The sequence below is a fragment of the Rhopilema esculentum genome, chromosome 21 (genome assembly GCF_057945365.1).
Source record: "Rhopilema esculentum isolate cy_ngs chromosome 21, ASM5794536v1, whole genome shotgun sequence".
Lineage (NCBI taxonomy): Eukaryota > Metazoa > Cnidaria > Scyphozoa > Rhizostomeae > Rhizostomatidae > Rhopilema > Rhopilema esculentum.
This window is the reverse complement of record NC_142835.1, coordinates 10,930,733-10,955,482: the sequence shown is the minus strand read 5'-3', so window position 1 is coordinate 10,955,482 and position 24,750 is coordinate 10,930,733. Positions and strand designations below refer to the sequence as shown.

At 36.0% G+C, this 24,750-nt stretch overlaps 1 protein-coding gene across 1 annotated transcript in view; it reads right to left on the bottom strand.

Moving 5' to 3' along the window:
• The window catches only part of LOC135684855 (uncharacterized), a 48,736-nt gene that overhangs the window by 14,427 nt on the left and 9,559 nt on the right, over window positions 1-24,750 (bottom strand). Inside the window, exons 6-27 of the mRNA XM_065200539.2 lie at window positions 24,578-24,627; window positions 23,477-23,536; window positions 22,246-22,314; window positions 21,558-21,618; window positions 21,050-21,172; window positions 18,797-18,908; window positions 16,313-16,460; window positions 14,603-14,771; window positions 13,971-14,050; window positions 13,434-13,487; window positions 12,330-12,411; window positions 11,558-11,647; window positions 10,611-10,708; window positions 8,560-8,735; window positions 6,906-7,029; window positions 6,444-6,500; window positions 5,831-5,895; window positions 3,803-3,863; window positions 2,270-2,407; window positions 1,689-1,814; window positions 1,209-1,293; window positions 25-95 (exon numbers count right to left, since the gene is read on the bottom strand). Coding sequence (XP_065056611.2) covers window positions 25-95; window positions 1,209-1,293; window positions 1,689-1,814; window positions 2,270-2,407; window positions 3,803-3,863; window positions 5,831-5,895; window positions 6,444-6,500; window positions 6,906-7,029; window positions 8,560-8,735; window positions 10,611-10,708; window positions 11,558-11,647; window positions 12,330-12,411; window positions 13,434-13,487; window positions 13,971-14,050; window positions 14,603-14,771; window positions 16,313-16,460; window positions 18,797-18,908; window positions 21,050-21,172; window positions 21,558-21,618; window positions 22,246-22,314; window positions 23,477-23,536; window positions 24,578-24,627 — 2,099 coding nt within the window. The remainder of the gene's footprint in view (window positions 1-24; window positions 96-1,208; window positions 1,294-1,688; window positions 1,815-2,269; window positions 2,408-3,802; window positions 3,864-5,830; window positions 5,896-6,443; window positions 6,501-6,905; window positions 7,030-8,559; window positions 8,736-10,610; window positions 10,709-11,557; window positions 11,648-12,329; window positions 12,412-13,433; window positions 13,488-13,970; window positions 14,051-14,602; window positions 14,772-16,312; window positions 16,461-18,796; window positions 18,909-21,049; window positions 21,173-21,557; window positions 21,619-22,245; window positions 22,315-23,476; window positions 23,537-24,577; window positions 24,628-24,750) is intronic.

The window sequence follows — 24,750 nt, the reverse complement described above, 5'->3', positions numbered from 1 at the left end:
TGATAAATTGAAAATAAAACTAACCTTGTCATCTTCTTGGTAATCTTCTTGCTCATCTTCATCGGCGGATGAATACCGCAAATCCAGAACCTTGCCTATTGAGTTAACAAGAACCTCGCTATTAATGGTAAAACCGAAGTCAGAAGAAGGCTGCAAATGCTACGGCTTTTATACAAGGACCGCAGAGCCTATAATAGATTGAGAGGGCATAAATGTTTTTAGAGAGCTTAAGATGCTAAAATCAAGAGCAGGGCGAATTTTTGTATGGTTTTAAGTACATTCTAGAGCTAAATGGGGGGGGGGGGGGGCTATAGCTCCTTCAGCCCCCTCATTACGCTCCTTCCGCTTCCGCAGTCCCTGCTTCTGTATCATTAAAACGGGATCAGTTCTCGTTGAACAATCAACACCAGCCATTCAATATTAAAAAAAATCATCTAGTATATCCAACAGGTAAATTTCAGTTGAGAAAATGATCGGTCATTATCATTTTTCACCGGTCATAGTGAGCTCGATTGGTACAGCTGTACACACAGTTGGTACAAAAAGAACACGTGTACATTTCGTGAAAACGAAACATTCAGCATAAATATGAACGAAAATGAAGAATCAGGTGTGGCTAACTCGGTGCTCATGACATGAACCTGACAGACATTGATGACCGAAAACCGAAATCTACTAGCTCTTGGTTCACAAGACCTAACTGATGCTGATAAAATGGCTTTGAAAAAAGCAAACATTTCACAATATACCACTTAAAGCTTTGTCATCTGACAAATCCTAAGAGTATAAAACGTCAGAATAAGAGTCCGAAAGAGCGAGTGGAAAAAATATACCAGCTGTGGATCGAAATAGGCCAATCAGAAAGACGCAAGCACAAGACCGGTATAGTTGACCAATCAGTGCGGCGTGCCTAAAGAAAAATTACCAATGGAGTCCAAGAGAGAAAACGAACTCCTTCTGTCTACACAATGGCGGCTTTTTAGTTGGTATGCAAATCTATTCCAAAACTGAGGAGTGTCAGACAAAAAAGCTTTAAATGTTCTGGAATGTTTGCTTTTTTCACAGCCATTTTCAAGTTCTGTACCGCCAAAAAACTGTTCACAAATATATGATTTCTGAAACCTACTCATGATATCAATTCTTTTGACCAAAACATACTGATGACCAAAACCTACTTGGAAGACTCAGAAATGATAAATGAAACCTACTTGGTGCTGACGAGATACCACTCTGCTCTGAAATCGCATCCCTGATTTCTTCGATCTCTGTTTCTACACCTTCCCGGAAAATCATCTGAAACCAAAAAGGAAATTATTGAATAGTTGAAATATTATTAAATTTTGGATAATGACTGGGAGAAAGATATAAAACTTTTAATTTATGCAATGCAAAATATTTTGCATGTCTTCACAAGATTATAAGAATCTAAGAACAAAACTTCATTTGAAAAACTTGATATAAGTATAAAGTAAGATTATGTTTCCTTGCTACGTATTGCTACGTTTTATTTTGAAAGATTTTCTACCTTCAATCCACTAACATTTGCTTAGAATAGAGGCTTTAAAAAATTTCTATTTCTAAATGTTTTAAAAGAACCAGTGGAAATCTTAATTTTAGTTCATGACATCAAAAAAGGCATATCGGAACAGTACAAACAAAAATTCAAAACTTGCAAATTAACAACTAACCTGGGCTTTGTCCAGTCTTCCAAGGCATGTCTGCAATTTTTCTCTTGATTTGCGAAGAAACGATAAGTGGTTTCTAAGTCCTTCCACATTCTTTATATTTTCTTTCGAGGCCAAGTCTCGGAAAATCTAGGAAAAATTATCTAGCTTACACCCATTGGCAATGAATTGGACTATTTAAAAAACTGGAGATTCTCGCCATCTTCATACTGCTTTTAATAATATAGTGTATTATATGGCATATTTCTTCGAAGACAATTAACAATAATTATTGGAAATAAAAGAAATAAGATTAAACTCTAACAAAGGCATTCCTAGGCAGCCATACTTCAGGACAACTTTAAGACAATCGGTGCATACTACAAGGGGCTTAAGCCATCAATCAACCATTGCCCAATCAGTGAGCGTAATTCCACTCACATGCTTATTGATTGGCTAATGCTGATTGACAAATGGCTAAAACCACTTTTTTATCTGTTCATTGCCTTAACGGGTACAGATGCCCCAAACATAAAATATTCTCGCAAAATTAATGCCGATGTAAATAGCTTGTGTAAATTGTAACGGATTCAGTAAGAGAATACCTGTGCTTGTTTGTATGCAGCATCAGCAGTAAAAAGTCCATTTAGGTAATTCAAGGCATCAGATGGGGCATCATCGCGAAAAGAGGCATCAGCTAGCATCATTCGCAAACTCTCGATCATTTCACTTCTTTCTTTGTCCTACAAAATAAGATTCAAAATGCATGCTATCTAAGTGCATGAAAACAATTATCAGTCATTCATACAAAAGTTGTAACGAAATTTATCATGGAGCAGAAATTAAGGCAAAACTTTTGAAGCATCTGAAAACTATATTTCAGACAAATTAACTTCTACCGTAACGTCGATTTAGAAGCTGGGTTCTTTTTAACCAAAAGCACTCCATATTACCCCTTCCGTATATTGCCCACTCTACGTTTCATCAAAAAGATACTGACTGTTCACAGAGATCAGAACTGCACCCAAGAAGCCATGCAGACTAAACGTAAATCAACACTAGCAACAATATGTATCGATAGAGGCAGAGCAGCAGCTAGCTGAAACAAACCATTCAATTTAATAATATTTCTCCTGCAAGATTATACTAAACACATAGATATCAGTTAAGGTCACAAATTCAAGGCTTTAAGAAATCAAGCTTGTATTTAAACATTGTTACAGAAATAGAATGATTCAATGCCAAATGATGACAAAGACTCGCAGAACAAAAAAAAGAAAGGGATGATCAAAGAAAACAGAAAGTTCTTTGGTTTCCCTATTTCAAAGTGCTTCCGTCTTCGTGGTTCTTTCACAGAGAATGTAGCTGCATAACTAGGAGTGCAAATATATAAATATCTAAGTTGTTCTGGTCACTTCAAATTCTTATTTCCATTCCTTTTCTTGGATATCTGACTTTCAGGAATTTCTTCCTAGTGCCAAATACTACACTAGAAATATATTTTGCAGAACAATCTCGGCACAGCATCTTACCTTATTGCCAGAAAATGAAAACAAAGTAAGCAAAATAGACCCATTGGCTTTAAGGTACAATCTCTGAATTTTATTTTATCGACATACTTTGCGTAAGTCGAATTTGCGATATTTGACAAACCCACAATTCGAAAGTCGAAATTTCACCAGAAAAAAAAACGAGATTTCACCAGGACACAAGTAGACTTACTCCACGAGCCTCTGTTTCGCTACTGCCTCACTTTACGGATATTACAACAGAACTAGGGAGCCTACGACACAAGCGGTCCTCAACTAAGGTAACTTCAGCTTGAATGGCTTCATCATCCTCTTTGAATATGACCTTGTTAAGCATAACAATTTTCAGTTTCAACAACATTCTTGCTTACAAAGCAACAAACAGCTTCATTTGAGATTAATTCTATTCTTTGTGAAAACCCATAAAACTCCAGTTCTCTTTTAGAAGTGCATATAATTAAAGAGGACACCGATGCCCTTGGAATAAGCCTGATGAGACATGGTGGCGTCTTAATCATGTCTCAAACCTCTTGGAAACTTTTGAAATGATGTGGGTGAACGAATTGTTATTCCTAGGTATGGGAAAAAATTACAAACTATGTTGCTTACGTCAATCTCCTTGAGCAAAGGTGGAATCAAAGGGGCTTTGGGTCGTGCCACGTCACGGTCCCTGCAAAATAAAGAAATTGATTGAGACCTCTCTTGCAGGGTCAGAGGCTAAGTCACAATAAAACACACGCAATAAGACAAATCTGGAACAATATGTTTGAAATACAGACACAAATATCGCATGGGACATCTTAACATGACAATTCGAAGCATCTCAACATTCGAAGCAATTACAGTTTTTGAAAACAATCTTACGTGTGACGTTTAAATTTTAACCACGTAACAAAAAACAACATTAAATGCTTCCAAATATGCAATATCAGTTGAGCATGTCAAAAATCGGGTGAGATATGACCAATAAAAGATTTGAAGCTTGCTAACGGATCCTTGTTATTTTGGCTCAGTTCATTACGTTATGAAGGGAGCCCAAATTACTGGAATTTCATGGGTAAAGAGCCTGTGGTCATGTGGCAAAATCTCAGCCAAATCGTAAAACATTTAACTGATTTAGCATCTTTAGAGGTATTTCATGATGCTTTTTCAGATTATGGAATCCAAATTCAAAAATTCCAAAAGAAGATTTTTGTGACGTCATCGCTTAAGAACTCGTGCTAAGACATTATTGACTAAATTTGATGAAAAACAAATTCCTTCTTCTTGGGTGTCAAGCCCAGTAGCGTAAATAGGTTTTTTAAGGTGCACAAGTTAAGAAGAATATTTCCAAAAATTATCTTCATTATCACTGCATTATCATTAAATTCGGAAACGATTTGGAATTAAAAAGCTGCAATTTAACGTGAAAAGAAAAACCTGGTAGAAAGATGCAGCATTCTAGATTGACCCTCTAATCATCTAAACCTTAAACAAAACCTTGGCATCACCAGAAACATGAGAAGGTCGCGGATAGGTAACACAATGCGAAGCATCTTCACTCATTTTTTTTATAAGAAACTGGCAAAAGGAAACGAGTACTGGACAGTCAGAAAAAATTAAGAATCTTCAGTACTCGAAGCAAAAAAATTAAGAAACTATTAAATTGTGATAAAACTGAGAACAACGAAATTTTGTAAAATGCCTGAAAATGATTGCCCAGTTGGCCTAGAACTTAAGACACAAGGGATAAAAGTATATTTCCCACATCTATGTAAAAAAATGTCACGAACATGGAAATGGCCAGAACATTAATAAACTGGAGTACTCAACATCGACCTTTGTTTCTTAAAAAAAATGAGTGTACTCAGGGCACAAGTTTAACGGGATAAATTTTAAGTGTAACCGAGAATGCGTCATCTTCAGATACCACCTCACCACCTGACAAAGTTTACTGCTCAACATAACCTTTAGCGAAAAAAGGGCGAGGTCAAATGACTCTACGAGAACGGGCTAGCTGAAGTGAGGAACCCTTGATTGAAAAACGTGCAAACCTTTGAGGCAAAAAGCTCCTACTTCCCTGAAAATAAATTATTGCACATTTGTATGTGGTTAGCTCTTTAAACTATTTGACAGAAATTTAACGAGCGTACAAATTTTACGACAGGAATTTTCGTAATTTGGGGTTCCTTAGAGGCACAAAATCAGGAATCAAAGATCAACTAAAAAAATGTTCATAGAAGAAAAGGTGTGAGCTACCCTTAAGATGTGTAGATTACTTCTTTCTGACCTGGAAAGGTCGTGGTTAAAGATTAAAAGGCTTAAAAAGACGCTAAATTTTGATAATGTTTGGCCATTGTCCGAGAACACCCTTACCACCTAAATAACATTAAAACTTGCTTTTAAGGGTTTTCTGTACGCGAAAGAAAACTGCGGGAATAGCAAAATGAAAAGGAACTCATAATACTGCTCAACTCCTTTTCTCCTTTTCCACTTTCTGCTCGTGTAGTTTTTGTTTCTGTTGCAGATGCACTGTTTTTTGTTCCGTCTGAAGATATAACTTTATGTTTCAATCATTGGAGAGGCTGTCCCTACCTAAGAAAATAAATCTGCAAAGAACAGAAATATTCGCTTTGAAAGAAATTAATTCTTACTGACCCTTCATTTATTTCCAATATTCGTAATGCCTCGTTTCCAAAGTGATAGCCTCGTCTTCTAAAGCACTGGAACGAGAAAACAGACAAACAATAAGGATCAAAAACCTGGAAGCTCCCTGGAAGCAATATTTTAGCTTTGAAGAAAACCTTTGAGAAGAGCAGTTTCTTGTCGTAATTAGAAAGAAACAAATATCAAAACCATTATTGAAAGACTTAGAGAGCGAGCGAATCCATATTTAAGTGCTGATGTGGACAGCTCAGTTATATGATGATACGACAGATAAAAAAGGGAGCACTACGACCCTGTTAGACAGCGAAGGAGACGGTAACAACATCATTTTCAATTTCAATTAAAGTTCAACAGAAATGAAACAAGGTTATATATCACAGTTCAGATGAGTTTAAAATTCAATCAAAGATAAAGTTTCGGAAAAAAGTAGACCTGTGACAGCTGATAATAAAAATGTGATCACAAATACTCGTTTTGAGAGGGACATCTGTCAAAACTATTTGCTAAATACTTTGTATATTAGAAAAACAACTGGCTAGGCGCATCATAGCACGAAAGTTAGTGACAAGCCTAGGTGACAAGAAAGTAAAGCTCTCCCACGAACCTCTAGCTGAAGTTGGTTTCTCCACGCGTTGTCACGCGTACTAAGAATTTCATCAGCCTGAAAAAAGAGCCACAAATCATTGGACTTGAAAAGGAACTAATCTAAACCAGAACATTTTCTTGCTTCAAGTTGAGCTAATTTATTAAAAGAATCAACTTTGTCTCTGTTAAATATGAGGAGGACCAAGAGATTTCATCTAAAAATGCACGGAATCTCTCGTTTGTGTAGGAAAGGGTTATAGTGTGACGTAAAAAGAAAATTTATTTTAGGAAATTTTTGACCTATATAAGGAAATGATTTTGATTTTTGACCAGATAAGCTAAAAGAACACCATGAAAAAAATTTAAATATGGAAAACAAATTAAATGTGTATGTTGAAAATAAGTTGAGAAGTTGGTATGGTTTATAAAGTTCGAAGCGACGAAAGTAACGACGAAAGATGTTTACCAACGATTGACTCACCTTTGAAAAGAAAGATTCGGAAATGTGCTTGAGAATAACAGGGTCTACACCGTGATTGCCAACTAACCGTACTGCTTCAAGGCCTCGTTGCAAAATAGACTTCAGCTTGGATGTGCTGACTTGCCTTGGAGAAAATTAATATAGAAAATATTATTATAAACCCTACGCATATAAGTTCCACAGTTATTAATCGAAAATGAAGGTTTTTTAAGTAGCGAACAGTGAAATTAGTAAAGCGAAGGATTCTTTCAAAAATTTCGTTTAGAGTCCAATTTTCCCCAACAGGGGGTGGGGGCATGGTTGTGTGCCCTATGGAATCTATCTACATAAACATGAAAAAACCGCTTTTGTGTAGACAGAGGGAGTTCGTTCTCATCTTAGGACCCTATTGGTAAGAGTCTCAATAGGCAAGTGGCACTGATTGGGCAACCTCAACAGTCATGTGCTTGCGTTTCTGATTGGCCTATTTCCTATATAAAAATATTTTCTAGCGTAGAGCTTTCGATCTCTATTCTGACGTTTAATACTCTGAAAGGTGTCAGACGAAAAGCTTTAGTAACATGTTTCAAAATGATTGCTTTTTCAAATCCATACAGTCTTAAAAATTTCGTTTAGTACGTATAACAACATTCTATCTGTAATTATTCTAACTGGTGTAAGTCGTTTAATGTTTGCGAAATAGCGTGTAATGAAAACACTTTCAAATATTCACGTACAAGGCCCCTTTTCAGGAAAACCATACTTCTGTTTATAAAACGCAATATTCTATTTCTGTTATCAAAAGGACTAGCTCTCTCTATTTCAAAGTTCAAACTCTTATTTCTTCTCCGTAACACACACACATTTCTTCATTTGACACCTTTGTAACATTATGCCTTGATTCAAAAACAAAATGGAAACATTTGGGCAAGCTCTTAATTTTTCAGATTATTTAGGTTTCACGTTTAAAAGTATCAAAGTTGTATTTCTCTCAGAAAGTCGACAATTTAAATAATGTTGAAGATTCTGTTGAAGATGTTTACAAATGAATTCGAAGGAAGCATTAACGATACTACTTTGTCAATTTTCTTTCAAAGTTTATAGTTTTTTCAAGCAATTAATCAAAACTTTAGAATACACTTAAGGTTTTCGCCTGACCCTATTAAGGGTAGATATTTGAAAATATTGTTTTGCGTTTAAACAGACGCTTGAATTCTGAGTGCATGACAATAAAGGAAGTTTATACGGAATAAACAAAGCAGGATAATGAGAGCTAAATCTTAGAGTTGTTGTGAAAGTGCCCTAGAAAACGCACGAAAATGAAAAAGGAGCGGACAGATTCTACATAAATAAATAAATATAAGGCTTTGGAAAGTTTAACTACATGAAAAGAGATGAAAAATACGAAGGATGGAAGGGAAAACAAGGAGGATAGGGGTTGAATATTTGAAAAATGCCGTTGTTATTGCTTGGAAACAGTTGTTGTACAGAATGGCTATAAAGCTCTCCTTGCAGAGTTTCTGGAAAGATGGTGAATATTTGGTAAAGATAAAAGTATTACAAGAGAAAAGGAAGTATAGAGGTTCATTAATGATGTACGCTGGAGGGCCTCTTGAAAATCAGCATTGCTGAAGGGAAACTCTCCTTTAATATATGAAATGAAATAAAACATTACCAAGTCTTCCCTGTGTGCAGCCGGAATGCTGCATCCCACCATTCAGCTTGTGAGCTTGTACATAAGGGAGGACCGATGACTGGTGGCATCAGCAAAGGCTCAAATTGGCTCTTGTTATCTCGCTCACTGAATATCAACTTATCAACGGCTGTATACACAACGGCTTTGACAAACACCTTCAAGAAAATTAGGTCAGTGATCTTTTACAGTCTCACAGCATTTATAAAAAGGGTGCATGATAAATGAATATAGATTTATGTTAGAGGGAGTTTCTTTTAACATTAGGAGATCACCTGGGTAGGTGACAGGGTAAGGTCTGTGATCGTTTAAAGTCTCGCAGCATTTATAAAAAAGGGTGCATGATAAATGAATATAGATTTATGTTAGAGGGAGTTTCTTTTAACATTAGGAGATCACCTGGGTAGGTGACAGGGTAAGGTCTGTGATCGTTTAAAGTCTCGCAGCATTTATAAAAAGGGTGCATGATAAATGAATATAGATTTATGTTAGAGGGAGTTTCTTTTAACAATAAGAGATCACCTGGGCAGGTGAAGTGGAAAGGTCTGTGATCCTTTAAAGTCTCACAGCATTTATAAAAAGGGTGCATGATAAATGAATATAGATTTATGTTAGAGGGAGTTTCTTTTAACATTAGGAGATCACCTGGGTAGGTGACAGGGTAAGGTCTGTGATCGTTTAAAGTCTCGCAGCATTTATAAAAAGGGTGCATGATAAATGAATATAGATTTATGTTAGAGGGGGTTTCTTTTAACATTAGGAGATCACCTGGGCAGGTGACGGGGTAAGGTTTGTTTGGGACAAAAAACCTTGTGAAAAGATGTCAATGCGACCTTTAAAATCTTTAGGACTGGTGACATCTTAGTTGCTTTAATGGTTATTTGCTTAATGACCTGAATGCTTAATGACCTGAACTGAATATTGAAATTGCACAAAATCATAGAAAACAATCAGCTTCTCAATCATGTCCCTAAAACTTATATTCGGTTGGATTTTGACCATTTTGCTATAAAACTTCTGAGCAAACTTGGTCTCAGTGCGGAATTGCAGTGCGTCTTTTTTGTAACTTCTCTGGAAAAACCCATAATAACAATGGAGGACAACCCTGAATAGCATACTGTAAATTACCACGAAGAGAGAACTTTCTATTTGAATAATCAGACTCTTTGTAGATAGCAAAGATAGGCAGGAAAATAAGACACTAGTCAGACATATCTTGGATATTTTTGGGAACCTGACGTTCAGGTCATCTTTCCGCTACCGACCCTAACGATCATTATTGCGAGAGTAAAACAGCAAAGTCAGGAAAACACTACGGTCGCACGGCCATTGACCGGAGGAAAGTCCATGAAAAACAACAGAAGCCCCTATGATACACTCAAGTCACGCCCACTTTCTATTGTTTTGTGAGGAAGGTTTGCCTTCTGGGATGTTTTTATCTGGAGGAAGGTTAACAACTTTTCTGGACTCTGTAAAACAGAGCTTCAAAGTATTCCAAAATCCCTTAAGTGCTGCAGAGAATAGTTATCATCTTCATTTTTAAGGTCCAACATGTTATTAACATAGACGATAAAATAGGATATTATTTAACACAGTTGTTTACATTTAGTGCATGATTTCTCTCATGATTATTAACAAAAGTGAAAGTTCAAAATCATGTAAAAGTGTATCGAAATTGCGAGGGTGGAGTTAGTTAGACGTGGTTGTGTAGTGCATTCTATCAAGGTATTGTAACTATTTACTTTATTCTATTTCATGTTAGTTTTTCTTTTAGCTTAGATGCAAGGCCCCTTGTAAACCAGCATTGCTGAATGGCTACCATGCTTTAATAATTGAGAATGAAATGAAATATTTTATTTGGCCTGTCGGGTAACAAGCCCTCGTTTTCCTCTTCTTATGGCCTCCTGCTATAAGATGCAAAATACGGGAACAAATATAAAATGTTAAAAAATCAGGGCAAGAGCAATTCAGAATAAAGCATGGATGTATACATGAAGATAAATTCAGCGCAAGGGGGGTTTATAAATATGTACCTCCAGATCCAAGGAAGACAGGGTGAAAGGCGAACAATTTTTCAAATCATCGACGTCAAATTGAATTTCTTCAAACATTTGGTTGACGAATGTTAGCGCTAATAAGAAAAAGAGCAATTAATATGATAATGAAATAATGATAATAAATACGAAAGCTGATGAATCATAGACAACGATGTATGACAGGAATTCAAATAGAACCGGGTACCAGAAACCAAGTATAGTTCTTTCAAGCATTCGGACACAAAGGTAAAATTTTTCTGCGTTGCGTTGCGTTGGTTTGCGTTGAATTGTGTTGCGTTGCATTGCATTGAGTCGTAATTTACCGATTTAGTAAGTAAAAGTAGCAAGTTGATTTGATACGGGCTATTTTGCTTGCTAACACCTCTTCGTTTTCCTATTGCTGAGGATATGAAAAAGCAGAAGCTAAAAAATTAGGAGTAATAACGATGGTTACACTAAGTGTAAAGAGATCTTGCTGTTGGAATATCGAAGGCATCTATGCTCAATTTTGTTGTTCTCTCAACTGATTAACAAAGAACAAACAGAATTCGTCGTCTCTTCACATTACAGTAGATTCGAGACTTAGGACATATCAAATCTAGTAGAGGCATAGCTCAAGATATAAGAAGGGCTTTCTCATAGATGCAGGCTTTAGCTGGCGCCCGTAGGAAGCCCGTGTAGAAATTATTCGTGGAGGGCCTATTTCAGAGAAAACTATTTTTTTCATCGTCAGACATTCACATTGCGGTTAGTAAATCGTCAAAATAGTCAATTGTTTTATTTCCTGTTCGCACGTTACTACTTTTGCACGAATGTTTGGCCCTTCTTAAACTGCGCTTGCGGAGCAGACATACTTCTAGAGTGGCAGAATTTTTCTAAATAAAAAATCTTGTATAATTAAGTAATGTAAAAAGAGACAAAAAAGCCAGAGTGCCGAAGCTTACCTTCAGTTTTGAGTGGGTTGTCAATGAAATGCCAGTTCATCCCGATCCAAACAGTAAGGCTCAAATTGTTCGGATTTTCAGTTACAGCAACTTGAAATAAAACAAAAACAAATCTAAAGTAATTCAGGGTGGAGAAATAATGCATATCAAAATCTCGGTAATCTAATCTTCATTTTATACTAATCTTCAAAAAACCACTAATGAAATCCCCCTTTTGCGCCCCTTCCCCGTTTATCATTTTCGAGCCTCGTGCATAAAGTAGCATAAGAAAAAGAAAGAGAGAAACCATTACTAAGAAGTGAGTATCTTTGTCATACTGCTTTGTTTTGAATATATACGTCTTTTTCCATTTCAAGAAACCACTATCTTGTTTCATTTCTTCTGTTTCCAATTCCAAGGGACTGCTAGCCCTTGGAAACCCCATCTATTTGGAATTGTATCATTGTCTACCCAAATTATTTAAAATTTTCCGCGCTAAAGAAGCTTCTAATGCAATCAACACTGATCTTGACGTGCTCCAACAAGGAAGAACAATTCTCACAAGTGCAACGATTGATAACTGTAACTTTCACTTTTTTAAATTCATAAAATATCCTAAAAAAATTACACCAGCAATTTTTCTATGCAAAGCATAACTTGAAGAACGTCTCGTCGTATCAACTGACATATCACTGCAAAACCCTTTGGAAAAAGGATCGCTTTCCTCTTTACTTTGGAAAATATTCTATCTTCAAAAATATTATCAGAACACACGATATTAAAATTCAAATACCTTCATCGTATTTCAGCAAACGTTCCGGGCTAGGAAGTTCAAATTCAGCGGAGGAAAACTCTTTATCCATCAGAAGAAATGACTGAAAGTATTTGAAAATAAATTAGACAGACGCTGCATAGCAAAAAGAAGCAGATTCGCTTTAAAAGACTCTATACAACACAAGCAAAAGGTGACTTACGATTATAACCGTCTTTGAGTTGCCCATGTCAAGATAGAATGCATCAGAGCATAACCTAGCCAAGTAACACGGATAATGGGATACGGAACAGGGATAAACGTTTTGTTTGTTGAATTTATCTATTTTCTACACGCAAACTATACTTGAATTGTAAATAGACAGTTTGTTGCAACGATTTGTTGTTGCTTTGTCAATGTTGTAAATAAACCTGTCAAAAATTACGACCTCTTAAATTATTGAGAAAATGACGTCATCAAACGGGTCCAAAATCTTTACCATGTCATTTCTCGCTTAATTGTCATTGTTTTGACAAGTGCTAAATCTCCAAATGGCTCTGGATTACTTTGTTGAATCAATGGAACTATTTTTGATAAGAAAAATTAATGTCTGTGGCATCTTTTGACACCACAATCATTTCAAATGAAGAAAATGTTTTTTGTTTAGAGCAAAATACACTTGGTGGAAGACAATCATGTTTTATTCCTTTTGGAAAATTCGCTAGTGAAGAACGGAGCCAGGATGTTATGTAGATGTGGCCGTATTTTGCACCAAGCAAAAGACATTTTCTTCATTTGAAATGATTGTGGTGTCAAAAGATGCCACAGACATTAATTTTTCTTATCGAAAATAGTTCGTTTGAGTCAACAAAGTAATCCAGAGCCATTTTGAGATTTAGCACTTGTCAAAACAATGACAAACAAGCGAGAAATAACATGGTAAAGATTTTGGACCTGTTTGATGACGTTTCTCAACAATTTAAGATGTCATATCTTTTGACAGGTTTATTATACAAACTTCTTTATGATTTTTTGTGATTTTCTAAAAAAAGAGCAACTGCTTCTCATGACACAAATGTTAATGGTTCACAAATAAGATTAAATAAAGAAAAGCAACAACAAATCGTCAACGTGAGTTCTGCTCACCTTTTTGGGAACTCGCATGTCTCCATAGACGCTTTCAATCAACACTCTTTTCCCCTGAAACAACGCAAAGATAATTTCATAAGATACATCTCTTCACAAGGGGTGTATCACTCTTTCCAAACAGCGTACGATATTTTCTTAGCAATATGATTTTTTGAGATAATTCAAGAGATTATGCTCGAAGCGATAAACTGGTATCGCAATACAGTGATTAACGGTTGGATGTGCTTGCAGTTATAGAATTACGAAATATGTGTGAATTTTTTTTATGCCACATACAAGTCGCTCCAACTAAAGTAAAATGGGAAAAAATGATAACTAAAGTTTGTAGGAATAAGGAAACTGGTAAAACGCATATGAATTGAATATCAACTTGATGTCAAAATCTACAAATTTTTATATATGGGTTGAAAAAATCTACAAGAACATTTTATAATCAAAATATATAAATTTCATCATATCAAAATAAGACGGTTTAATAGAGTAAGAAACTTCATAATACAAAGAACAAAATTAAGTAGGAAAAATTGAACATACAGCCTCAGTACAGATATCAGCAACAGCTGCCAAAATCCATTCTTCTCCATGCTCTTTTTCCAACGACAGAATCAGATGATCTGAAAAAGGAATAGATTTAATTTCGGATAGATAGGAAATTGGTTGGTATTCTAAACTCATGCATTTTGGAATTAGTTTTAACATTAAATTGACCGTTGGACGACAAAACCACGCCTTCAGACTTGCACGCCTCAGGCCGAAAGAGAATTGCAATTATACAGAAAATTAAATTACACGATGCAGATAAAAAAACGTTTTGAATATAAATTTCAAGTGGTGAGTAGCCACGCTACCATCCCCCCCCCCCCGGGAGCCCAGCAAGGAAGAAGTACATTTACTGTTTTTTTCAGATAACAGCATATTAAAAACTTCCACGTGAAATCGTTAAAAGTCAGATCGACATGAGAAATTATAATTATACATTAGAAAATTTTAAGAAAAATTTATATTGGAAGATATGTTATAGGCTTTGATTGAATTGATTTATTCACTTGAGGGACACATTTTAATAGTATATTTCATAAAGCTTAAACGTACATACTCTTTTGAACATTGATACTGAAATGTTGAAACAGGAAGAAATGCAAAAGTATTTCATAGCAAAGACTAACCTGTCTGGCACAAGCGGAGACATGCCATTGAATGCCAAATCATTTTCTGGCTTTCCTGGGGCATTTTTTGGTGCAACCAGGCCACTTCTGTATTTGGCTCGTGGATCGACGAAGAGACGACAAAACAGACACATGCCAGTCTTGACGCAGTGGCCCAGGACATTTGACCCTGTAGTCACAAAAAACACATTTTCTGAATGTTTAATTCCGAATAGCTGGCCGGTGGGGGATAAAGATCCGGGTGACTAGCGAAACCAGATAGGACAATCCAATTAACCTCGAGTCATACGTGTCGAGGAGTTTTTTTTGACAGTATTAACGAATCAGAGGTCAGGGAATACTCTTCTGCCAATATGACATCCAGCAAAACAAGTTCGTTATCCGGATTGGCTATCTCCAGCCTAAAGATTTCGAGTCCTATCATGAACAAGCTGATCAGCAATAGGGAGATATTTTTGCAATAGCCTTTCAGATAGCCATTTAAAGACGCCTTAAAAGTATTTCAAGAATTTGCTAACTTGAACCATATGACCTGAAGAGACATCATGGAACACTACAAATTGTGCTCTGAGACAATCAGTTGACTCTGAGACAATTTGCAGAAATATGCCCAGTGAAGGACTTGAAATTTAAGGATGAATTATTGCTGTTTTCGCTTGTAACGAGCCTTAGCTATATCTTGCGCGTCCGTAACTGAGTTGCAAAAGATTGAGAGGTACTTTATGGCTCAAATTTGAAAATTCGAAAATTAGATATCTTAAACGTTATCTTTTGGGCACAAAATTCATTTTTCTGCTTATTCTGTTTCATCTTCACATTCACACACCAACATGTTCTTGAAATACACTATTTCTCAACATTTCTGTGTCTCGGGAACTTAATTTCAATATTCAACGCGCCTTAATTACAAACATCTGCTGCAAAGGGGGGGGGAGGATAATTTCAAAAATCAAGCATCTGCTGATTTTATCAGCTTTGCTTTAAAAACCTGAAATAAGAAAATTCTTAGCAGATAAAACATCACCTTATCAATGACGCTGGCGCTAATTCAAATCATCAACTTTCCCATGATCTTCTGCAAGCTAATGTCAATTGACCTTTCAACGTATCAAGTAATCACCACTGCAGAACCAAAACCACTTTGAACCAATGATTCAATCAGTTCATTAATCTCGCCGTAGGATTTTGCATAAGCGAATGCAAGCTTATCGAATCCACAAGCTGATCATTCTAATAGTCCTATTTGCTAACTTGCTCACCAAAAATTGATGCATTATTTGCAAACCCATATAGACCTAATCAACTAATCAGCGAATCACTCTGCTAATCACTATGTTGATCACTCTGCTAGCCCTACCTGTTTATGACCTTATAATTCTTGCCAAATAAATTTATTCGATCATTGCCATGAGCCAGCAAAAAGGTTTTTATAAGTAGTCAAAAATATATCAGTTTCCATGAAATTAAATATTTTTCAATATTGTTTCTAAGAAAAGCATCAGAGGTGAGAAACTCCGTTCTGTGAATACACAAGAATCATCAATTTTCAATTTGCTAGACAATACTTTTGGTGTATTTCATGCTTAAGCCTGAGAGGACTGGTGTGGACATGGCGACCAACGCTGTAGGTAACTGCTTTTCTTCAAACCTATTTACGCAAAGAAAAACTGAATTGCAAAGAGATCTGAATAAGATTTTAAATATTCATACTTCCTGAGCCACTTTATAGAGTAGTGCTGCGAGGTGATGGTAAACCTGCCCCCTGGCTTCTGAGAGGAAAACATCAAGTTCGCTTTTCGTTAGATTGGGCAGTTTAGACGAATCGAAACTGAACGATTTTCCTACCGCTTCATCTAGCCTGTGAAAAAAAGGACACATTATTCACAAGATTTTTCAAAAAATATATTTCTTTAATAAAATGGCAAATATGCTCCTAGCTTCTTCAAAGCATCGAAAATCTGCTAGCATTTCGCCAATTGAATAGATTCTGACTTTGGGAAGTGCAGCTTGGTAATCAGACAAATAGCAAATACGGCGATAAAAAACGACATTTAATAGTAGTTCTCGACTTCTATTGACTAAAATCCATTGAAAATCCAATATTTGACAGAAAATCCGATATTTGATTTTCAATGGATTCAAGTCAATGGAAGTCGAAAAATACTATTAAAATGTCATTTTTTATATCTAGCCCAGGTCAACCAATACAAACGTTCGTCTCCACATTCTTCCTTGCAGCTACTCAATTTTTGTCTGCTACTTCTCTGACCATACGCAAACCAAAGTTTGTTGTCAAATCAAAATATTTTTGGCAAACGCTATCATCGGTCTCCATGCGTGATAATTTTCTACTAAGTCTTATTTCGTACGATCTTCGTTGCGCACAAAGCATGCACAGTTACCACAAAACAAAAACACGTAAACAATGTTATCATCAACATAGCGAGTTCATATAACAAGGAATCGCTTGTGAGCATATTTTGTCTCTATATCACCCGTAAATTTCTTCCCAAAAGACAGCGAGTTTTCATAATAAAATTCCATAAAGTATGACATAATAATAACAACAACCTATCAATACTTAACGAGGCTGCATGGAGCTTGTCATGGCGATTATCGATAGCAATTGCCCAGCAACACTTACGAGTCGCTTGTAAAAGCTACAGAAAGCCTGTTACAGTTTCGCATTCACACAAACATTGTTCAGTATCGGGCATTCTTTGAAGCAAAAACGTGGCCAAATCTTTCTAAAAACATCTGTCATCAGACGACAAAGTAGTGTTACCTTAACATCAACAGCTAATTCGTATATCTTGCTTCGAAGCGTTAATGCTGGTTCAGATATCACTTAATTAAGAAATGTTCACAACAATAAGTAAATCAGGGAAATAAAAAATTGGCTGGGACAAGTAAAAACAACAGCCCTGCACCAAGTGTTTAGTAGAGTTGTACCTTCAAGGAAAATTTCCGAACAGCTGACGGGCGAAAGCCATTAAAATTTATCAAGGTAACGCTCAAAAAAACTTCACCTAGAAAATACTATACGGAACATTCGGACGGGAAGTAAATCAGTCGAGATGCGGAGCAAAATGCGAAGGTTTTTTAGGATCATGAAAGGTTACGTTCTCATTTTTTCAGTAATTCAACCACTATCTAGCAGGAAAGATTTGACATCCGAGCAGCAAATGAAAGAGACCATTTTTAAATAAAGAGCAACCGAATATTGCCCGTGGGAGGTAAATCTACAAACCGAGAGATAATTAAAAAATCTCTACGAATTCAACCATTTTGATCAGCAGGATTTTCCTGAGTTAACACAAAAATATTTTTTATCATCTATTTGTGATGGTAAATTTCACAGGCCATTTTTCTTGCGTTGATCGTGCAAAGCTCTGTGTGTTATTTTATATGCTATATATTTAACTGAAAAGAAAGACAATCCGGGCTTAGCAGAAAAATATCAGGCCAATAGGTGGAGACCAGTGCTAGAGTTTGCCAAAAAATGTTTTGATTTGGCAGCAAACCTTGGCTTGCGTATGGTGAGAGAGGTAGCAGACCAAAATTGAGTAGCTGCAAGGAAGAATGTTGGGACGAATGTTTGTATTGGGCCAGGGGTGTCCACCTGCTTTATATAGACCCAATGTTATAAAATGTGATTCTTTAATGATGATAATTTTATACCGTTTACACGAAATCTCCGAGGCAAGCTATCCAGTTTATAACTGAATCTACACACAGAGAAAAACTCGGAGGACTTAAGGAACGAATTAGAAAAGACTACCTTTCTCCCTTAGAAGGAAAGTATTACAAAATTGAAGCTCATAATTGGTAATAGGACATGAAGCATAAGCATATCCTTTGAGTCTTTGGTGTATCGTATACAAACAAGGGGTTTAGCGACGCTTCGATCGAGAAAATGGAAACAGGCATGGGTTGAGCATGGTTTCAGTTAAGTAAATCAAGCAAAACCCTAAAACCAAGGATAGATTAAAACAGAGAAATTATTAAGATGTAATTGCCAATGGTACGAAGCAAGTATACCAACAAAACTTGCCATCCAAGTAATTCTTTATTTGAACCTTGGTTTATACAACCCCCCCCCCCCCACCCCCCTTTACCTTTCAGTCGTTACTTGAGCTTAATGCCCGGTGCAGTGTCCAGAAAAAAGATTGGGAAAAAACAATAATAAGTTACCTGTAAAAGGCATCTTTAATGCTTTGAAGCTGTGATGTCTTAAGTGTTGTGTTTACCAAATAGCACAGAACCTGGATATGTGCCATAAGTGCTTCAGCGGCCTCCCTTGCATCTATGACAGAAAGTTGGAAAGTGAGGCCAAGAAAAAAGCGACAAAAACGACGTCATATGGTTTACCTACCAGATTTAAGGAATTAAAACGTTGTCACATTTCAAATGAAGCAAGTACCTTACCCTTCACTGTACTGCATAGAAGAATGAAGAGCATTTTACTCACCTTGACAAATATTTAAGCAAATAAAAAATAACATAAATAAACGTGGAAAATTAAAAACGACAGGAGCAAATATTGATTGCAAGGGAAGTTTGAGAAGATGCTCCTGAAAACTTCGATCTGAAACAATCTGACATTGTAAGAATTCAGTTATAGGTTAGCGTATTCAATATATCAAGATTTTAAAAGAGGTGGAGCTTTCCCTTCTTTGCACATCTACTAAGAGAGTTCCGCCTTTAAGAAAACAACTTCTCTCAAAATTTACAGTTTTTTCTTAGTGCTGTAGTGAAGTATTATATAATTATGTAGCCGTTCTTAATATATTTATGTAATTTTGAATTGTATGTAGATATACGTAAATTCAGTGATAAACTGAAAGTATGGAGAAATTCAAACAATAATTGAAGCAAGCACGTGCAAAGAGTGGTGTGTCGTTGGCCTGTTGTTGGCCACTAATCATTAAGAAATTGATGGTTTTCAAGATAATCTTTTATAACTTGGATCATTAGGAAACGTTTAAACTGGTAATAATGAGATTAAAACGAAAAGCAATTTGACGAGACAGCAATAATGACTGGATTACAGGGTTCTAAAAACGTTAAATATAACTAATATTAATTGCGAAAGTAGCCCACAAAAACATGCATTCCAGATCAGTTGACTGATGATCGCATCAAGCGAAAACAATTTACTGGAAAATAAGCAAAGGCTTGTTCCACACACTCAAGTGTGAACAGTCGATTCTCTCTAGAGCGGACACCTGCACGGCTTGCTTCTGGTGTCCGCTTTTGCAAAGTGTCCGCTAAACAGAAAATATACAAAAGAGTCCGATTATATCCAAGTAATGAGAAGGTTCATTTTTGTGTAAAGAACGATAACATGTGTTTGCCTGAGCTTCTTAAGTAACGTTCACCGCAAAAGAATTCCAGCTGTATTCAAATGAGTGCTTATCTCTTTACAGTTGAAGAAAAAAATTCTGCCAAAACCTAACTACGGGAAACCAAAACAGAAAATATGGAAAACTGAAAGCTGCTTTTGATATTTAGCATGAAAGAGACCTGAACGTTTTAACATACAATAAGAGTATTGTTAGCTAGTGCCTAAAACTTGCAGGTTATAAGTGGTATTTATAACATGGGCATTGTTTTTATTATCAAGGCTTGAAAACAATTTGGTTCATTCAAAAGGCTTCTGCGGTCCGCCTTGAAAGTATATCACTCCTAACTGGGGGTATAAAATTTGGATAAAATAACGGAGACTTGGCGAGATATCGAAAATTTTATCCTAGAGTTTGGATGTTTGTTTATGTTTTCGCAAAACTTTAATCTTAATTCGAAAATTAGTGAATTCAAATACTTTCGCTTCTGATACTATGAGCTGGAGTTTCTATTGACTATCTGAATTCGATGTGATGTTCACGATCAGTCGCTTCTAAATACGAAGCAGGATCGCAAGTACTTTAGAACAAGAATACCCGACAGCAAACTTCTTATCGTTGATTTGACCCATGGAATAAACTCAGATTTAGATAGGAAATCAGTCTCCCGTGAACAGTGTTCCGACGCCTATCGCAAAAACATTGATCGGATGTTGAAGGATGTCCGGCAATCAATTCCTTCTGCCATATTTTTGCAATCAATGTTAATGAAAAAATTTTCTGCACAACATTTTGACGTAGTTTCAAAACAGAAAGTTTTACCAAGTTTGATCCATCCAAAAAGATGAATTACAAAAGAAAAGCAACATAAAATAGTACACATTGATGTATGAGAAAGCATATGTTTTTGGCATTGGCTAACGAATTTTTACTAAAAGTTTTACAAAACTGAACGATTGATCTTAGATTAAGCTGGCTTTAAAGTTTAAGGGATGTTTTAATGGAGTGTTATCATTTCAAAACATATCTCATCTCATCGCACAGTACCAATACCAAAACAATTCTACCATCTTAGCCCCGAAGATCAAGGCTGTTTACTTACCATCAGTAACGTCTCGAAATAGCTCAATCGCTTCAACTGCGCCCATTAACAGTTCTTTGCAGTCTTTGAATAGCTGGATATTGAGCAACGAACGACAATGCGTGTACGCCTCTCTGTAATCACCTTTCAAGAGACAGTTAAATCTTTATGAATATACGGCAAGTATATTTGAAAATGTTACACAATAACTACAGTATTTTGCAAATCATCTGCAGACTACGTCATTGAACGAAAAAACTGGAAACTTCAAAGACAGGCAAAGGAAAGTCTTGAGATCCGAAAATGGTTTGGAAATGGGTTGGAAAAATCGTAAGAAAAACAAAGAAAAACAATTTGATCTACATAGCAAAAGTTGTTGAAAGGGGTCGGCATGTTTTGCTAAATCAAAAAAGGGCTAATAACTCGAAGGGCCATTTAAAAATTTTACAGATTAACATACCATCAAACCTAGCTCAGTTAAAAATTTGATAGGGTATTTTGAATTCTGAAAGATTTATGAGATTTTCACCTTTGTCCATATAAATTTCCAGTAGTTTAACATGAAGACTCGGATCTCTTGGATTTCTCATCTTTGAAACGAAAAAAAAAATATAAAGGGGCGAGTGATGTAAAACACGTGAATTAGGGTTGAATTTGCTGACAGGCTGTGTTCAGCGTTTTAAGTCCAAGTCGGTCATTATAAAGCGGTACTACCTGTGTTAGTTTAAAGTAGTTCTAACCAGTTGCCGGAATAAGAATAAAGATGTTATGTGTGTTTAAAAAACGTGAATTAATATATTGCGCACAAGTTAAAGGCCTTTCCACCGATAGGTGTATTTTCTTGAAACTTGGGAAAAATCCACGCAGCAGCCCAAAATAGCTTCAAGAAAAATGAGCATCAGAACATCGTTGTGAGAGCAAATAATCACGCAGAAACAGCTATAACACCAAACAACCGTTACGTAAAACCTGCTTGATGTGAATTTAGACAGAAAGTTAAAGCAAGATGATCAAATAACAGGCTTAAATATAAGGTGACAATGAGGAAGTGAGACTCGACAAATGTACTCGTTATACTCGTTGTTCAACTTGTGAACAAAGTCAATCGAAATTCCTCATGAGGTGAAATACGACAAAACGAAGGCCGACAAAGCTCTTTAACAGGAGTCGACAAAGCAGTCTTAGATCGAGATACAAATATCTATTCAACACGTTACCAAATTCTGCGCCAGCAAATCCTCAATTTGTTCATAATCCTTCTCTGGCAAGGTCGTTAAAAGTTGCCACTAAAAAGGGAATTATAAATGAAATTTATTCACTTTGATGCAAAACAAAGTTTCATTTCTCTGCTTTACAACATTAGAATTAATAATGGCTGCAACGTAATTAAAACACTGTGGGGAATAACGGGAAAAAATTTCCATTTGCTAAAATTATTAGCTGCCGTTGCAGACCATCGCAACTAAAATTGCTTATAAAAGGAAAAAACAGGAAATTTAACTCATTCTATTCATACTTTGACAAAGTCAATAATTAAAAAACGTCTAAATAAAAAATTTAAGTTTCAAATGTTTATACCAAGAACATGCTTCAATTATTCAAAAACATGATTTGGGTTTTGAAGATTCGAACTAAAAGAAGAAAAACTTCATCCTCAAATAACGATACTGCAGTGAAATCCGTTCTAAGTTTCTTTAGAAGGATTTACGTTTTTTTGCCTGTGGAATTGCAACATTAAGGCTGTAGCGTTCCAAGTCTACAGCAGCGGTTCTAAATAGCTTACAAGGAAATTAGAAATATTTGGAAGTTATGGTCTTAAACTGCAATAGTGACTTTTCAAGAACCACTACTCTATCTAGAAGACGTTGAAGGGCATCTTTTTTAGCGTTGGAGAGAGACTTCCAGACGACATTTGCATGTCGTTAGTGACACTCCACAAGGCCATAGTAAATGTTAACCAGCTGCAATTACTGAACGATTCTCATCAACACTAAAGCCTAACAAAGACTTCTCCTTTAACTTCCTGAACTTCCACTCCCATTCAATCCCTCGCCAACAATTATACCTAGTAATTTTGTCTCCTTGACCTGCTTAATTTCTGAGCCATTCAAAGCAATTGGGCCATAGGATGATATCCTGTTTTTTCTTTATGTGGCATTACTGTATCTTATTATTCAAGAAAGAAGGTAAAGATTCAACTGCTGTTTGTTATGTTTCTGTACCAGTAATCTGTACAGATTATTGAGGATGACCGGCAGTCACTATGAGAGGGTTCGGCAGTCACTATGAGAGGGTTCGGCAGTCATTATGAGCGGTGCCTATAGGTGGAATAGGATGTGATTAGCAAAAGAGGCGACTACCCAGTAGGATATTTTGTATGCAATAAGGGCATAACAAACTGACGTATGCGAAGAAACTCCAGGTAACAAATAAGCGTAATAGGCTCACCTTTAGATTGAAAATAGCAGGGTGATTCGGAACCACCTGTTCTGCTCTGTCAGCCCAGACCTGTTGAAAATCAAACGATTAGTATCAATAACCTGAATTTGATCATTGAGACAGAATAAACAAAGGGCAAATGCATCTTCTAGGTTTCATGGTTGGGCAGAAAAAACAAATTCAGAGAGTCTTACTTCATCAGGCCTATTTTACGGTTCATCGCAATATACAGAATCAGAAGTGGAAGATCAAGTTCTTTAAGGTTATAAGCTTTTCATGTTCACCCTTTCCTCCGACACTCAAAAACGTATCGTGAAAGGTAATGTGAAAGTCAGGTGAGAGGAAGGGTGTCGCGTTTAATTGGCACCTTTGATCTATCAGCGAATGCAACCCCGCACTTCAATTCAAGGAGCGGATAAATTAAAAACCAAAATTAAATCAATTTAGTTTTGCTTGTTGAAAACACGAAGTTTCAAGCATGTAAGCTTGATAACGAGTACATGCTCGAAAGGTTGTGTTTTAACTATCAATACTTAATTTATCTCATTTTGGTACTTAATTAATTCACTCATTATCTTCGTTATCGTTATTTGGATGAATTACCACACGCAATATTTAATTGTGATATGCGTCAGTTCATGAAACTTCGAGCATTATACTATACATTCAAGGAATCGTGAAAATCCAGATTGGTCAATCAGAATTTGGTCGAGCTGGTCGAGCACCAATCTCAACATATTTATTTTGCATTCTTGACTGATTTCACTCAATTATTTAGCTATGAATTAATGAGTTAGAATTAATAAACTAAATCTTGCAGTGGGCTATGTCTAAAAATTTTACTAATCTAATTATAATAGATTGATATTTATAACGATAATTATTGATGGTGTCTCTTTATAATCAAACCTGATGTTAGACTTATTTCAACAGAGAATGCTTAGAATTTTGAAATTTACAATTTTATTAAAAATCTCCCCATGAAAACCTTCACGTTATCGCTTTAAACCCACCCTTATACTCAAAAGGGAGAGGGAAATTGAATCAAACATGTTTTGCATGTGTTTTGCTTTCAAACACTTATGACGTTAAGAAAGTTTAAGTGTTAACCTGGGAAATCTGTCTGTCCTCTGGCACCAGCTTAGAATACATCTCCACAACTAGAAAAAGGAGATAAACCCTGTGAAAAAGCAGCTCGAGAAAGAATAACAGCGAGGGGGGATTGCTGCTTCTACCTTTAAAGATAAAACCAAAAAATATGATGCAAGGCATAGGAAACAATG